The following is a 16,929-nucleotide window of genomic DNA, read 5'->3' as shown; positions in this document are numbered from 1 at the left end:
AAAGCAAAGCTTCAACTCTTAAGATGGAGAAGAATAGATGTCCTAAGTTCTACCATTTGTTGGATTGTTCTTTTATTATTATATTATATTATTATTTATTATGTTGTGAATTATCCTCATGAGTGATGACCATCTTTTTTTAATGCTAATTTATTCAACACACTGAGAAGCTGCCTAAATTGTGTGTCGTCGCCATTGGTTGTTCAAATCATAACATGCAAGACAAGAATATATCTTTCCACGTTTTCCCAAAGGAAAGAGAGCGACAAATTCTGTCTTCCAACCCCCCCCCCCTTGTAGACCTACATCTCTTGATCCCGGCATCGACCAGAAGACCACATCTTAGCAAATCGATGGTTCACACTCAGGTTTGGAGCTCATCTCGTCATTCCAGGTTTTTCAAAGGGGAAGAAACAACTTTCTGCTAAAGAAGTTCAAGAAATACTGCGTCAGTGAGAATAAACACAAAGAGGATCATTGGTTTAGTCAAGAATAGGCATGCTATTCTACAGGGAACTCGTCCGATCAATTCAGTGAAGTCCTGCAAGTGATGAGGCAGCTGGTTTGGACTTTTCAAGCAGTGACAAGATTGTGACTGTCTGTTCTTGTCTCGTGAACTGAGGTATTGTTTGTAAAATAAAAGAAGATTAATGTTCCAAAATACATTCATTCATGTTTATTTACCATGTTTACTACGCTACGTGTCATTGCGGTATCATATCATATAGTATGATTATGACAATAAACCATACTGTTATGAATATTGATAAATGATTATGATAAAAATTATAAATATGGCGATAATGAAAAATTATAATGTTATAAATATGGTGATGATAAATATCATAATGTTGACTAAATAAATAAATATAATTGACTTCAAACCTTATATGTGACTTGGACAAACGTTTTTTTTTTTTTTACTCGTGGGCCCACAATGGGCTCTAAAATTTGACAGAGGGACCGAACCAGGAACGGATGCATGGAGTGTTCGTGTGAACTAATATAAATAACATGTAAAACCATTACATGAAAGGATTTGGCCTTTTACAGGCAGCATTACAGGGGAAAGGTAAAATGAATGAGTTTTAATTATAATACAATTTAATTTCATGATATAATTTGGACAAGTTCGGCGGGCCGGATTATAAAGTCCGAGGTTTGCCCATGCCTGGTTTAACATCATATCGACTCTATATAGGTCATCATGTAATGAAAAGAAAACGCACTAAACCAACATTTATCCGGCTCATTCGTCATATTTGTTTGTTTTTTTAATTACTGAAATTGCCGCTAGGTGTCAGTGTTATTAATAAATGTCCAGTCTTCTACTTCCGGTCACGTGACTGCTGTCAACAAGGAACTGCGCTCTATATTTGAAAACAGGACGCCAGAAAATGGTTACATGTCCAAGTTAAAGGTGAGTCGTGTGTCCGGGTCCAACTTTTTTCCACTGTTTCCGTGCTAAATTGTTCTATTAACGTTGTTTTCTGTTTTTTTTACGCACTGTCCTTTTATTTTTTTGCTCAAACCTTTTAATTTGCTAATAGGAGTTAGCTAACATTAGCTTGTTCTAGCGAGCTGCGAGGAACGTCGCCGTCATCTTTATATAATTTCAACGACGTGTGGTGGTGGAAAACGGAAAACCACGTTATTTCCTTCTTCTCGTTTCTTTTCTGCCATCCGAAGGGATGCCAAATTCGGAGCCGGTCCGGATGGGTCGGAAACGTAACCTGCCATCCTGCCCGAACCCGCTGTTCCTCAAGTGGCTCACGGAGCTCCGGGACGAGGCGAAAGAGAAAGGACTGAAGACCCAGTACACGTACCAGAAGGTACCGGGGGTGTTCGACGCCGAGATCCGACTTTACAGGAACGGTTTGGTTCCCTTTTCATCATAAATTAATAATCTAAAATGAGATTGTTAAGTATGAGTTATATTTCATTGTTTCATACTGAATAGATGGAAACTTTAATCACATTTAATGTGTGAAAAGAGGAAATTATAAATCAGTGGAAAACGGATCAGATCTTCAGTCAGCTCGGCGCACACTTTTTTTTATTTTTTTATTTTTTTATTTGACCCCCCCCAGGCCATCAACTCTTTGAATAAATATCCTTTACCGCTTAAAAACGCCAAAGAGGCTAAGATCCTCCAGAACTTTGGAGACGGCATCTGTAAAATCCTGGATGAAAAACTGCAACGGCACCATCGAGCGAACGGTAGGACACGGACGGCGGCCTGCTGGACTCCATAGAGATGGGAATAGACTGTAAATATGACTGGGGGTGGGTAGTGGTTTAAAAATGTGTTCAGCATGAAGGAAAGAAATCTAATCTACCTGTAAGGTGCTCGTGAGACAGTGTAAAATAAAACCAGCTCCTTCTGTCGCCGTCTTTGACGTTTTCTTTCGCCTCGACTCCAGGTGTAAGCGCTCCTACTCACTCTCTCCCTGAAGGCGTGCGCCTCCCCGACATAAGGGACAACAACAGCATGCCCCCCCGCAAGAAGGTACGAAACCGCCGCACAATTTAGAGACGTTGAGTTTCTAATTTATTTAAAAGAAGAATTGTAGAATCAGGAGAAAGAAAAGAGCGACCGTCTATTGTTTCGGAAGGCTGGGGATGGAGGGAAGGACGAGGATGGAGGAGGAGTGGGGAAGAAGACGAAGAAGAGGAGGGAGTACGTGCCCCAGAAGAGGTCTGGGGGTCACGCCGTCCTGCTCACCCTTTACAGACAGTCGCAGGTGGCCTTTCTTCATCCCACCGGGTTGAAATCTTGTGTCGGCAGTAACGATCATCATATCTCTCTCGCTCTCTCTCTCTCTCTCTCTCTCTCTAGATCCCAGCCAGTAAAGGTTTTATGTTTAAGATGGAGCTGCAAACAGAAGCTCAGCATCTCTCTGACAAATCCTTCACCGCTGTAAGTGAACCGGATGTCTGTCCTTTTTGACGCCACCGTTGATCTGATTCGTTCCCTCCTTCACTTCGTAGCCGGATCTGGGCAGCAAATACACGGCCTGGTCGTCAGTCAGCACTCTGATCCAGAAAAACCTGCTGATAAAGACGCACAACCCTGCGAGGTATGCAGAAAACACACACTCAGACGGGCAGGTGGTCTAATGTTTGATTATATTTAGATACGGGGGGGGCGGAGGGAAGTAAAATGGAACTATTCGTATCCTCTTCCTCACTCAGGTACTCGCTGACGGAAGAAGGTCTGGCTTTAGCGGAACGACTGGAGTCGGTGGAACGGGCGACCACAGGAGCGGAGGTTAGAAAGGAAGCAGAGGAGAAGGAGGAGGAGGAGGAAGGAAGTCCCGGGGTTGTGGATCTTACTGCTAGTGACGATGATGACGAAGAGGAAATGCGGTAAGAGTACTTTAAATAAGAGTCCTCTTCATCTTCTGATCTGGGAGCGCGATAAACTGTTTCTCCTCTTTGCAGTCGGCGCAGCGAGGCCGGAGGGGCGAGTCCTTCGACGGAACCCCGGAATCTGCAGGCGGCCAGCAGGGGGCGCAACGCCGGGCGCCTTCTCCCCGGGACGTACGAGATCCTGCTCTGCATCGACTTCATCGAGACCACGGGGTAAACTGGACCGAACTGCACGCCGGCGCGTCCTCGTTCCCGGGAGCTCCGGTCTCATTTCCCGCCTGTCTCTGCGCGCAGCGGCAACCAGCAGCGGAAGCAGGAGCTGGTCAAAGTGCTCCGGAGGAACGGGGTCGCCTTCGACGTCCGCAAGCTGAACGTCGGGGACTTCCTGTGGGTGGCGCGGGAGAAGGTCGCACCGGTCCCAGGTAACGGGTGAAGCGATGCGTTTAGACGACGAGTGAGGTAAAAGTGCGAGGACGAAAGCGTCCTGCTTTCCTCCCCCTGTGATCTATTACCTCTGCGACCGTCCTGCAGGTCGGCTGCACGCTCCCGCAGCCAGGGAGCTCGTCCTCGACTACATCGTTGAGAGGAAGAGGATGGACGACCTGTGCGGCAGCATCATCGATGGCCGCTTCAGGGAACAGAAGGTTGGTTTGCGCCGCCCCCCCCCCCCTCCCCCAACCTAAACCTGTTATCTGTTATTGATCCGTCTTCTCTCTCTGCAGTTTCGGCTGAAGCGCTGTGGCCTCCGTAAACCCATCTATCTCGTGGAGGAGTGCGGGTCGGCCGCGTCCCACCTGAGTTTACCTGAGAGTACTCTGCAGCAGGCCATCATCAACACGCAGGTGGAGTACGACCCGGGATTATCCTGGATTATCTGGAATAGGAAATAAATCTAATTACTATATGGATATATTTTAGCCCATTTTTTTTTTCTTCAGTGTATTTGTTGTTATATTATTCTCATATTATTTACCCCATTTTCTATTGGCTGATATTTTTTTGTTTTTTTTAAACTTTTTCTTTAGTCGAACGTTTTGAGAATCAAATATTGATCACTTTTTGTGTTTTCAGGTCGTCGATGGCTTCTTCGTGAAGAGAGTCCAGAACGTGAGCGAGTCGGCGGCTTACCTCACCATCATGACGCGATACCTGACGAAGCTGTACCAGGTTCAAGATACGCACATTTAAACGCACACAAAACCCAAACACGAAGGAAGCATGGCTCAGAGTGGGGGGGGGTTACCGGTGCCCCTTTAAATGAGATAAAGGAATATATCTTAACTAGCAGTCGGTGTTTGTTTGTTTGTTTTGTATGTGTCAACAAACAAATTGAGAATAGCGGCCCTCTTTATGTCTTTTAAGCTGAAGAGCTCCTCCTCCTCCTCATCTTCAGGGCCGCACTCTGATCTGTCGCTCCAGAGAACTCGAGGGCGATGGCGATGGGAGCGCCACCCCGGCTTGCTCGCTCATCTCTTTCGCAGAGTTTAATCACGGCGCTGTCAAAAACAAGGTGTGTGTGCGTGTGTGCATTCCTGCTTTGATCCCAGTATGATGAAAGCCATCAGACCTTCCTGTCTTTCTCCCTCTCCAGTGTCAGACGGTAAAGGAAGCGTTTGCCAGGCAGCTCATGCAGATCAGCGGTCTGTCCGGAGACAAGGCAGCGGCGATTCTGGACCGTTACAGCACTCCGAACAGGTAAACTGTGTTTACCTGTCAGCTTTACTGAGAAAGCTACGCGGCTACTTCTTACACCTGCGTCTGTTTTCCCAGTCTCCTGGCAGCCTACGAACGGTGCGCAAGCGAAGCGGAGAAGGAGAAGCTCATCTCCTCCATCCGATTCGGGAAGCTCAAAAGGTCAGTACAGCGTCTCCGGAGGAAATCGGCCACACGCCAGATCGATTGATTCTTTATGGTTCCCTTTGATCTTCAGAAACCTGGGTCCAGCTCTCAGCAGAACCGTTTATCAGCTGTACTGCACCCCTGGACCGCTGTCGTAGACGCTCGGTCATTCTGTCCCGCAGCCGCAATAATCATGTGTTCATTCATGCGAGGAAATGGAAGCATTAATGTTCCCACTTGAATCGGGGATGGTGATTTACGCGGACGTCCTGATGAGTGTATTTCTGCGAGTAAAAATAATTTCACAATTGTGTCCTGATGCGGCATCAATAAAGTTTATTTTGAATAGTATCTATTGTCCGTCCGTAGTCATTCAGGAGAATCACGGCAACGCCGTTTGATCACTTACAGGCTTTTTATCCACAAAGCTGTTGAGAAACCTTCTTTCGCTGAACGCTTCCTGCAAACCGACTTACTTTTGCGAAGCTGAAACTAGTAATTATCCTGCACTCCTACGTTGTAAGCGAGACGTCGGCTGCACAGCGAGACACGGCGAGACGGGTTATACCTGGTAAAGTCAGGACGTGGACCAGGTCTCACCGGGACTGCACAAATGTGTTTGAACTGGCAACAGTCTGTCTTTGCCACCATCATGTAAGATTATAAATGGTAGGACAAACCCAAAAAAGTCAACTAAGAGTCTTATTTATTGGTTTCCACACATCAAACACAGCCTGGACTTTAATAACAGCGTAGATAAGACCGCTGGGTCTGCCTCCAATCTGCCCTGTCGCTGCCGCTCTGGTCCCCAAAATCTTATTTACAACGAAACAGGAAAAATAATAAAAACACAGGTTAACAAAGTGCCATTTCTGTTGTTCTTTTTATAAGGGAAACATGTTTTTTTTTTTTTTCTATGTCTGCCTTAAACAATACTCTCGGCTTACGTTCGTTGCACGAGTCGCTGACGAAAGAGAAAACGGCTCTCGCTCAGGTGGCGTTCGCAGCTGATTTCTTCCAGGTCGTGACAGAAGTTGGAGTTTGGTAAACATCAAAGGAACACAGGGGTTCCCATAGGAATGAATGGATTTCATGATGATTGCCCACTACTGAAGCAACTGTTAGAATTTTTAAATAAGAAAATAGACTACGATTGATCAATTAAATTAATCCAGGTTGAACTTTCTTTTATATATATAATTTTTCCAATCTGAAATTTGCTGGTTTCAGCTTCTTAGTCTCAAATGAGTCTTAAACTGAAATTAGGTTAGGGAAAGAGCTGAATCCCTCTGAAGCCGTCTGAAAGGTCAAAGGAGCAAAACGGATACGCTGATCCCAGCATCAAGCCTGATCGTCTTTCTAACGGTCCCCATCGCAAAGCAAGGCAAGCGTTATTCCATTCAGACACGCGCTGAAGCACAAAGATCTACGGCCGTTCCAAGAAGTCAATGCAGATCCGGCTCTTCCGTCTCATACGAGAGGCTCCCGTGTCCAGATTCCATCAAAGACGTCCATCAAATGGATACAATTAGACAGGGGGGGGGGGTGAAACTTCACCTACAGGTGAAAAACCAAATCAGTCCTGATTTGAGTTTGGTGATTTGGTGATGGGGATTCTGGATCCACAAATCGGCATCGTGGTGTCGAGTCTCGCGTGCTGAGGGGAACAGATCCTTTAGTCGTCCTCATGACTCAGCGCGGCAGCCTCTCAGAAGACTTCTAGTCAGGCATATCGATGCAAAGTTTCGGCGGCGGGACAAAGTATTTCCCGGGACTCTGCGTGATCACCACGCCGGTCTTCTTGTGGAACATGGGGGCAATCTTTGGCGGCGGCTCGGGAACGGGCAGATCCTCGACCGCCTCGGGGTCCTCGCTGCGTTGAAGGTCATAGGAAACGTTACCATACTCCCGCAGGAAGGGGAGGAGCTCCAGCAGGAAGTGGCAGAAGTCCTTGCGGATGCCGAACCACCCTGCGAAAACGTCGGGAAGGATCGTCATGAACGCTTCATTGATAGCCTGCTCACCGATCCAACGTGGAGACGGTTGTAACAAATTACTCACAATGGTTTCCGCCCTTCTGCCCGAACGTCGTGGCCATGAGGGTGAGCAGCGAGAGCCAGAGAGGGACGAACACGCAGACGTAGCTCAGGCCGTTGTGGCCGTCCAGCTTGTGCACCAGGAGGATCTGAATGGAGGCAAAAAAGGAAAGCTCGGAGGACGAGTCTGGCGATTGGAATTCAACGTCTTACCGTTTTGTTTTATGGATGCAAGGACATACATAGGAGAAAAAACGTCAATGCTCGAAACTCACCTCGAAGGTGAGGAGGGGAACGACAATCGTCATCCAGCTGATCGCCATGGTGATGTGAGTTCGCCGCTGCTCCGCAATGATGTCGATGGAGCGAAGGAAGAGGACCGACCAGATGATGTAGTAGAGGACGACAAGGCACAGGAAGGACATCAGGATCCACAGGGGGACGCACACCACCTGGGGGGGGGGGGGGGGGGGGGGGTCAAACTTATCAAGAGTTCGTCTGAACAGACAGCGCAGCACATAGAATACAATACTGCCCCCTAAGGGTGGAACTGTTTGACTCCTGCCCTCAAAACATGCACCTCTTTGGCCTCCTTCAAAACGGCCCTAAAAATACACCTTTCAGGGGGGCAGAAACGGAGATCGTCATCACGACTCTCTCCGGATCAATCCCCCCCCCTCCCTTTTTTTTGTCCACCTATATTGTACATATTATGTATCTTTTTAATTTACTGTTATTTTGCATCAATGGAGAAATGTATTTTTATTTTATTGGTACAGTATTGTTAAATGTCGATGATTTACGTACGAAGGACTTTCAACGGAAACAAGACATTTTTGAAATGCTCCTTAGACAGGATGTTTGACTGTACTAGTTCTGCAATACATGCTACTGTTTGACTGTACTTCTGCAATACATGCTACTGTTTGACTGTATTTGTACTGTAATACATGCTACTGTTTGACTGTACTTGTACTGCAATACATGCTACTGTTTGACTGTACTTGTACTGTAATACACGCTACTGTTTGACTGTACTTGTACTGTAATACACGCTACTGTTTGACTGTACTTGTACTGTAATACATGCTACTGTTTGACTGTGCTTGTACTGCAATACACGCTACTGTTTGACTGTGCTTGTACTGCAATACACGCTACTGTGACTGTGCTTGTACTGCAATACATGCTACTGTTTGACTGTACTTGTACTGTAATACATGCTACTGTTTGACTGTACTTGTACTGCAATACATGCTACTGTTTGACTGTACTTGTACTGTAATACATGCTACTGTTTGACTGTACTTGTACTGTAATACATGCTACTGTTTGACTGTGCTTGTACTGCAATACATGCTACTGTTTGACTGTACTTGTACTGTAATACATGCTACTGTTTGACTGTACTTGTACTGCAATACATGCTACTGTTTGACTGTACTTGTACTCTAACATTCTACCTAATAAATATATTCATCATCATGAAACGGTTTCGCCGTGATTCTCACCAGCCAAGGCCAGCTGATGATCCCGTCCAGCCTGAGCGCGATGAAGATGAACTGAAGAATGTTGACTGAACACAGCACCTCCAGCTGAGAAGAGGGGACGGTCGAGACAAAGGGTCAGCGGCGGACAGACAGAGAAACGGCCCGTACTTTTACAGACCCCTCACCTCGAGGGAGCGGTCGTGCCTGAAGCCCCAGACGCAAGCCGCTACAGAAACAGGCGACACAAAGAAGAGAGGCATGAAGACGAGCAGCCAGAAGTAGATTCCTCTCTCCACGCGGTCGCACGCCAACACCTCAAACATCAGCAGCAGCACGTGGAGCCCCACCGCGATCAGCATGGCTTTGAACTCCACACACGTCTCCCCTTCAGCTCTGACGGAGGAAGCGAGAGAACAAATGGTTAAACCGGCCACCGACGGCAGGCCTCGGCGACGTTTCACGGCGTTCGCTCGGCCCGCGGGGCTATACCTGTACTGGGGGTTGTGTGCCCACACTCCGGTGCCCACGGAGGCCCCGATAATGACCAGCAGCTTCCAGAGCCATATTGGAGTGAACACGGCCCAGTAGCTCCAATGGATGACGCCATCCAGCCTCAAGGACAGCAGCACAGAGAACAGCAGCAGGCAGGAGTAGATGAGGAATTTACTGCGAGAGAGCACACAGAGAAACGTTTAATGTGGGTTTTTTTTTTTAAATTAGATTTCATTTATTTTTGGGTCACACTCCAATTTTATCAACTACAAGAAGCAGGAATTTTGAGTTTTTATTTTTTGGGCTATTTGCTCGACATTCCGCATATTTATGCGCTTGCCGAATTATTTTTAAGACGCATTTTCTCCACCTACAGAATAATTAGTCTTTTTTTTTTTTTTTTTTAAAGCAGGTTGATTTCTGAAGCATAGTTCAAAGGTTTCGTAAATAAATGTCTTCAAACGCTGCTCGTTTTGTATATACTGGCCAACTTTTCCAAACACATCTCATGCGTTATCTTAGCTAACGCGCTAACCAGGCCTTGCACAAGCATCTTATCACTACAAATACTATAATCACCTCTGACGAGCATAGAACACGGTTTAACCAGCTTTCAGATAAAGGCGTACACAATTCTACGTGCACAAACACAACACCGATTACGTTTTTTTCTTACAACAGACACCACCCCGACCAATCAGCCAGCTAGCAGCTAGCTACACAGCTAGCTAAATGCGCTTGGTCGCCGCTAACGTTACCTGGGATTGAAGTCCTGAAAAAGTCCTCTTAAATTCATGGTGCAAAAAGGACTTTGTTTTTAGCTAACAAACAAAAGCAGACCGTGTCGGTAGCTAATTAACCGCGTAATATGTCTGCCACACATCATAAATCCGGGGCAACTTCGCCTGTTCCAACACAGCCTTTAGCTAGCCCGTGTGTTGTTTGGGATCCTTTTTTTTTTTTTTTCGCCATTATAAATCACGTGACCGCTAAAGCTACAGTACTGTTTCCGACAATCCCATGACGTCACCTAACAGCATGAGAGAACGGTGATTGTTATGGCGTGTGTTAAATAAAGTTGTTGTTTTTTTAAATATCTGAATGAGTGGAAGTATGTAAAATTAGTAAATATTGAAACACAAAAATGTATGTGACTAGATGAAGGAAAAGCTTCCGAAAACGTTTTTTTTGTCAACTAAGGAACTTTCCTGATGACGGATTTTCCTTTTTGGACGACCCATCCCTTTAAACTCGTAGTAGAGGGGAAAAACAAAACTTGTAGTACCTGGTGAAGTGATGCCGAGAAATCTGACGATACGGGGGCGGGGGGGGCTCTTGTTGATTAGAGTGATACACGTTTTATTTCACATTAAATAAGGTCTTACTTCAAAACAGTTATATTACATTGAAAAACAATAGTGGAAAACTAACAACACATGAAATCTACATAGTTTATATAATACACAACAACAAAAAGTAATAATCCTACAGATTCTGAGGGCCCATATGATGTTTCCAACCCCCAATAGGCACACAGTCACGGTGTCTTTAAGCAGACAGGACATAGTAAGTTTGTAACTTAACTGCTTCCAGTCCGAATCAAACATTGGTATCATGACAGCAGTTTTTTGTTAAAGACAGCCGGGCTGCAGGATTTCAATAAATCATAAGGTGTAAGTAGCAAAATGAATACAGGAGATATTTGATAAATAACACAACTGGAAGGTCAAAATATAAGAAGACAATATATAAAAACCATAGCAATATACAGCAGGTAATGAAGGAAATTAGAGTTTGTTATACGGCATTGACTAAACAAGGAAGTTAAATATGTGATCTCATTTTAAAGGAAGCATGTTCCACTGAATCAACAGAAGATAATGCCTGGGGGGGGGCTTCCTCTGGTTAATCATCTTAAGCTTGCAAGTAACCTTTAAAGTATCTTTCTAGTTGTGAAAGTGAATTTTGTTCATTTAGGCCACTTCTTTTTCGCAACACATTATTAATAATAACACTATTTGATAAGTCCGTCGAAACAACCAAGACGAGACCGGCGGCTGAAAACGAACACAAATCTGGTGGAAATGAAGCCGTAGAGCGGAACTTCACTTTTACCACCCCACATGCTGCTGCTGCTTCTCCTCCTCCTCCTCCTCCTCCTCTCCTCTCAGTGCACCAGCTCCAGCTGGCTGGTGGAGAAAGGCAGGACCCCGCTGACGTAGTAGGCGATCCCGAGAGAGAGGAGGGCGATGACGACGAGCAGCAGCAGGACCCGCCAGAACCCCAGATCCTCCACAAATTCCTGCCAAGTGGTCCTGAAGCTGGACAGGACGCCCTCGCTGCTCTGCAGGTTGGGGTTGAGTAAAGAGTGGCTCTCCATGGCACTGACAGACAGACAGACACACTAACCCCCGTCAGAGGCATCCACCAATAATGAATCAATAGAAACACAATCCTGATACACACGTTAAAAACTACACATCTTTAAAATAAGGGGTAATAAAAGAATAATCTCACAGTATTTGAAAAAATAATAATAATAAAAATTAAAATCCGGCCCTCCCACCCAGACTCACCTCTCATTGTCTGCCATCTGCATCGTCTCCAGTTTGGAGTGGGGCCCTCTGTTGAAGCCTTTGACTTCCTGCTCCTCCAGTCCTTCCAGCAGACGGATGGCGTCTTTATTGACGCCGCGTCGCTTCGCCAGCACCAGCGGCGTCGAACCGTTGTGGTTACTGTCACGGGCAAACGACAGCGGGGGGGGTGGTAAAAAAAAAAAAAGTGTGCCAAAGATACCGCAGTTAATTCCCCCCAAAAAACTTTATGGCATCAATCTCCAGTTTTTAACGAAGCATTAACTTGCGTGAATGCCTTTCATGAATTGAAAGCATCACATTTCTTACCAGATATCAATCTTGAGTCCGTTGGATACCAGGAATTGTATGGTGTCCACGTGCCCGCACAGATGCAGCGCTGTGTTTCCGTGATAATCGGTGGCCAGCAGGTCAGCCCCGAACTTGTGCAGCAGGCGGCATATGTCTACATTCCCTCGCGCGGCGGCGAGGTGGAGGCCGGTGCGGCCCCGATTGTCACGGATGTTGGGGTCGCATCCGGTCTCGAGGAGTCGCTTGGCGAAAGGGAGGTCTCCATCAATGCAGGCCTGCAGCAGAGGCACGTTGGTCTGCGAAGAATCGTTGATGAAGACATAGGACATGTCCGAGTGGGTATCAGAAAATTCCAGCGTACCTGTATTCGGGATAAAAAGAAAAAGTTAAATTATTCATCTCAGTTTGAGTAAATGTTTTACAATTTACAATGTCTGATTTGACAAATTCGTGTTCAATATTATGCGTCATAATCAGTTGTTTCGTGTCTAGAAAAATGCAATCCTGTAAATTAAATTAGATATTAGCTATATATATTTTTGCAGGTGTAAAATCCACACACAATAAACGAGTAAACAACAATATAAAACAACTTTCAACAAGTAGCTAAAGTATTAAAGAATTTCCATACACCATTTTTAGGCTAACGTTATGGATTTGATGTCCCAAGAAGCTCAGCTAACTGTAGTGATATATGCTAGCTGTAGTATTAGCCTGCCTGTAATTATAAATATAATAGCGACATAAAATAACAAACTATTTATCTTCACTTGATCGAGCATTTATTGCAGGCGGTTATTCGACTTCCCGAACTGTAACAGAATAATCCTGGCATATAAATACCCCTGCTTTCCAAGACGCTAACCGAGCTAATGGTAGCTAACATATTACCGTAATACACATAATTAAAACAGGCTTGCTGTGCGATTCATAAACAGACATAACCTTAATTTAAAAGCTTCAGATGTTCGACTCACCTGTTAATATTTCCCAAATCAGAAGAAGAAAAAAATCGTTCCTTTTCTGCGCGCTAAGGTTGCTAGCAATATAGTGTTGTTATGATTGTGCTTCCTGTTTCCTGTTTGGTTTCATCAATACTGAGGCCTTTGTCGCCATCTAGCGCCCTGAACGTGTCTTAATTATAAACAAATAACCGTATTTTTTTAAAGGATCAATTGAATGCACTCTAGTCTAGTTTGAACACCACAAATTCGGGGCGTTACCATAGTAGGCATTTTCCCGGAGGATAAAAGAATAAAATAAAACGATGTATAAACTTTCAAACTACACCTTTATATGCTTTTATGTATAAAAAATATATAATTTATGCCCATATGACACATTCTTTCTTTTATGAATAATAAATCTGCACCAGTAATAATCAGTTACTTTACAGACTTTATTTCATAGTGTGTGAGCACAGAAATACACATTACAGTAACATCCATGTTTAACACCATTTCTTTTTATGGATCCTCTTTGAGGAAAACTGCATTTTTTTCCCATCTGTCACTCCAGGCACTTATACAGTATGTTGCTCCATGAATCATCACTGGTTTGGAAGGTGGGGTAAAGACCAGACAGATAAAACAGTTGTCCCATCTGTTAAAACATCAGTGGTGAATATATTTTCCATACAAAAAATATAATCCTAATGGCTTTCTCAAAATATTTAATGTACATATCGTTCTCTTCCCATTCCCTCCCATTTCAGTAAATAAAGCGTGATGACTTAAGTAAAATAATTACAATCTAGATTACAACAACAAAACAAAGAGTGGCAATAAAGAGCAAAGTAAAATGTGATATAGTAATGAAATCAGGGCTACCAGCAAAGAGACAGAGTTATGTGCTCAACACAATGTCATAGTGGTTACAATAGCTTTCACTGATTGTGGATAACACTAAAGAGGACAGCTGCCTGATATTAACCAGGCATAATTAACCCAGACTTGTAATTTACATGCCCCCCCCAAAAAAAACGTTTTATTTCATCATTATCCAATGACAAAGAAAAAAAACACAGAGTAAAAAAACTGAAAATAAAGAGCGGACAGCATTATAGACTTTTTCTTTAAAGTACTTTGCTTGGAAACACAGTACGCACTATGTACAGCAATAATTCAAATATAGATCGTAGTTCTTTGTGTGTGGTTTCCTGTTGTAAATGTTGGGGTTTACACCCCATTTTGGTCATAACACAAAAAGAAAGCATGCAAAGGTGGAGGTGTGGAGGAAATGCAGCTCTTTTTTTAAATTGTTTACCGTTCTAACCCATCAGTGCAATATTTTATTGATATATGAATAACTAAAATGAATCATTTCTGGGATTCTGCTTTTAAAGAAGGGCTGCTCGGTCGATTTATTAATTGCATGTAAGTTTAAAACGTACCAAAAAAATTGTTTATTAGCACCATTGAGTTATATTGTGAAATACTGCATCAGGAGACATATGAAACATACAAATTGCATAGAAGATTTAAAGTACTGCAAGGGTTACTTTTTGTTTTTTTTACAATAACTTTATCTTTTATCATATTGTAGCTTTACGGCCAGATGAACTTTAGATTATTTTTTCAAAATTCCAAGCAGGACAGTGGACAGTGGTTTTAAAAGAAATATGCGCACAATTAAATTAAAAAGTTTTAAGAATTCATCAAAATTAACTTTTGGTTGCTTTTGTGGTCGGAGATGTTATCTGCTGTCTGCTTGATCAACTTTTTGAGGTTTGACACCTGGAATTGTTATATATTTTATGCCGAAAGACTATAAAAACGTAGACGTCAAAAAAGAAAATGCAAAAATTCAGATATTTTTTTGAGATAAATACGTTGCTGTTGAAATAAAATAAACTTTTCAGATTGTGTGTTATGTTGCATTTATTTATTTAATGTCCCAATATTTACAGATTTTGCAGGTTTCCTTTACAAAAACCTGCATATTTTACCCTTGATCATTTTCTCTAAATTGGAAGTAAAGTGGTCGTAGTCGACAGCAAAATATAAAAAATGAAATTGAGCCAGAAGAACAGATCGTAGTTGAATCTGTTCAGAAAATAAAACATTTACATTCAGCCAATTTTTAAACATCTCTTTACTGTCTGAACTGACTCATCTGAAGCAGACGTCCAGCCTCGGTGTGTAAAGCCGCGCGGCGCTATCCTAAAAGCGGAGTGGGCACTCTCCGAGGTAGCCGAGAATGACTCTCGCCAAAACTGAAGACAGACAAAAATACATACAAAGAACATAAACAACAGCACCATTGTCAGTGATAATGTAGAGAAGAGCAAACACACTTCTCTTTCCTCCCTCCATCTCTTTCTTAAGAAGCCATTCATTCCGAAAGCGGATGAAAAATTCAAAAAAAGTGGTTCGACTCGATTCTGAAACAGGAGAGGGCCTCATCTTTAGTCAGTCCTGTGCTCTCGTTTTATAGATTTCTTATTATATCACAGAATCTTCTTTTATCAACACCTCTCTCACTCTCTCTCTCTCTCTTTTTGCATTGAGGTATTAACAAAGGCCACCCCACCTCCATTCGCCTCCTACTACAAGAGCTTGCTGCAGACTTGGCAGCGGCTGACTTTGGAGCGCTCCTGGCCCCCCTTCAGGGTTTCCTGAGCTGGCGAATAGAGGAACTGCTGGTTGGGATCCACTGTGGTGAGCCAGAAGCTGTACTTGTTGGCGAAGTAGTGGCAGGTGCCCTTGGCCCCGTTGCATTCGATGAACGGCGTCGAACGGAAATCCTCCAGGCAGGAGCCGGGAGAGACCAGGGACTGGCCGCCGCCCTCGGCACCGGCTGCTGTGTGCTGCAGAGGAAAGATTCACAGGGGTTCAGTTTTTAATTCAGCTTTTACAGCAGCGGGGAAGTGACATGCATCGCTTCCTGTCCCGTGAAATCTTTTTAATGCATTCAATCGTTTCTGCACCAAGCAGCTCAATCCATTGGTCATGTCAGTCAAATCAATAATGTAATAATCATTTGGTTTTAATTTGTTATTATGAAACTTATTTCTACGCATATTAAGAATTTTATTGATCCAGTTTGGAGACGACTGCATGAAAAGTAAAGGTCAAACCGAGAGAACTGAATCAAAATTATTCCAGATGAAGTCATTGATTTACACAAAACTTATTTTTTTTTAAATCTTTTGTTGACCGTTTTTGTCAAATGGAGCAAATTGGTTTTCTGTAGCTACTATAATTACTACAAGAGCAGATCTTTAAATCCCAACTTCACCACTCGACTTGCCTAAAAAACACTTTTCGGTCACTCATCTAATTAAAACGGGCATTTCTTTTTTGGGCATTGCAATATTCTAGATACATTTTCATTATTAACCCTTGCTCGTGAGAATCCTTTAGCTTACCATGAGGAACGAGTATCCTATCCACAGACTCCTCCAGCCAGGCGGACAGGTGGGGATGGTTACGTCCTGACTGTGGACGGCCACGGCCAGAGACGGAGCTTCACACACGGAGCACCTGGAGGAAGGAGGCCTCGTCACGTGTGAGGTTCATCTGTTGCATCGCAAGGCCATCGCGGCGCCCCCTACCTGCTGATGTACGGCTGTATCTGCGTCTCGCCGACGGGCATCATGGGTATGGACGCAGTGGTCGACAGCCAGTAGGATTTGTCATTGCGGCTGGCGTAGTAGCAGATCTCGTTGGGGGAGCAGTAGAGGAAGGGGATGGTGTTGAACCGGGGGAGGCACGATCCGGCCTGGCCTGGAAGGATAAAAGGAGAAGAGAGCGGGGGAAATGCGGATATTTGTCAGGCGGACGATCCCGTCGTTCCTCCGCAGCCACAGCTCAC

At 44.1% G+C, this 16,929-nt stretch overlaps 4 protein-coding genes across 4 annotated transcripts in view; 1 reads left to right on the top strand and 3 right to left on the bottom strand.

Moving 5' to 3' along the window:
- The first annotated feature begins 1,372 nt into the window (after nt 1-1,372).
- Nucleotides 1,373-5,781, top strand: mus81 (MUS81 structure-specific endonuclease subunit). The gene is made up of 17 exons (XM_068755664.1): nt 1,373-1,420; nt 1,690-1,832; nt 2,091-2,220; nt 2,424-2,509; nt 2,616-2,744; nt 2,840-2,920; nt 2,992-3,080; nt 3,196-3,369; nt 3,445-3,585; nt 3,667-3,794; nt 3,904-4,016; nt 4,095-4,214; nt 4,444-4,539; nt 4,766-4,882; nt 4,964-5,067; nt 5,143-5,226; nt 5,303-5,781. Exons 2-17 carry the CDS (start codon nt 1,692-1,694, stop codon nt 5,367-5,369), a joined length of 1,800 nt encoding a protein of 599 aa, XP_068611765.1. The 5' UTR covers nt 1,373-1,420; nt 1,690-1,691; the 3' UTR covers nt 5,370-5,781.
- Nucleotides 5,782-5,899: 118 nt separating this feature from the next.
- tmem185 (transmembrane protein 185) lies at nt 5,900-10,090 on the bottom strand. Its single transcript, XM_068755666.1, has 7 exons — nt 9,988-10,090; nt 9,227-9,403; nt 8,923-9,130; nt 8,759-8,842; nt 7,523-7,699; nt 7,273-7,396; nt 5,900-7,181 (listed from the first exon to the last, which is right to left on the bottom strand). Exons 1-7 carry the CDS (start codon nt 10,023-10,025, stop codon nt 6,931-6,933), a joined length of 1,059 nt encoding a protein of 352 aa, XP_068611767.1. The 5' UTR covers nt 10,026-10,090; the 3' UTR covers nt 5,900-6,930.
- A 483-nt stretch (nt 10,091-10,573) lies between these two features.
- ankrd46b (ankyrin repeat domain 46b) lies at nt 10,574-12,443 on the bottom strand. Its single transcript, XM_068755910.1, has 3 exons — nt 12,133-12,443; nt 11,806-11,964; nt 10,574-11,613 (listed from the first exon to the last, which is right to left on the bottom strand). The coding sequence occupies exons 1-3, from the start codon at nt 12,441-12,443 to the stop codon at nt 11,397-11,399; spliced, it is 687 nt and encodes a 228-aa protein (XP_068612011.1). The 3' UTR covers nt 10,574-11,396.
- A 2,764-nt stretch (nt 12,444-15,207) lies between these two features.
- Nucleotides 15,208-16,929, bottom strand: part of col4a6 (collagen, type IV, alpha 6) — a 28,875-nt gene continuing 27,153 nt past the window's right edge. Inside the window, exons 43-45 of the mRNA XM_068756116.1 lie at nt 16,670-16,841; nt 16,484-16,598; nt 15,208-15,922 (exon numbers count right to left, since the gene is read on the bottom strand). Of these exons, the coding sequence (XP_068612217.1) occupies nt 15,662-15,922; nt 16,484-16,598; nt 16,670-16,841 (548 nt within the window). The 3' untranslated portion in view covers nt 15,208-15,661. The remainder of the gene's footprint in view (nt 15,923-16,483; nt 16,599-16,669; nt 16,842-16,929) is intronic.

The sequence above is a fragment of the Brachionichthys hirsutus genome, chromosome 23, assembly GCF_040956055.1.
Source record: "Brachionichthys hirsutus isolate HB-005 chromosome 23, CSIRO-AGI_Bhir_v1, whole genome shotgun sequence".
NCBI lineage: Eukaryota > Metazoa > Chordata > Actinopteri > Lophiiformes > Brachionichthyidae > Brachionichthys > Brachionichthys hirsutus.
Note: the sequence above shows the minus strand (reverse complement) of the source record. Positions and strands in the feature narration are given on the sequence as shown.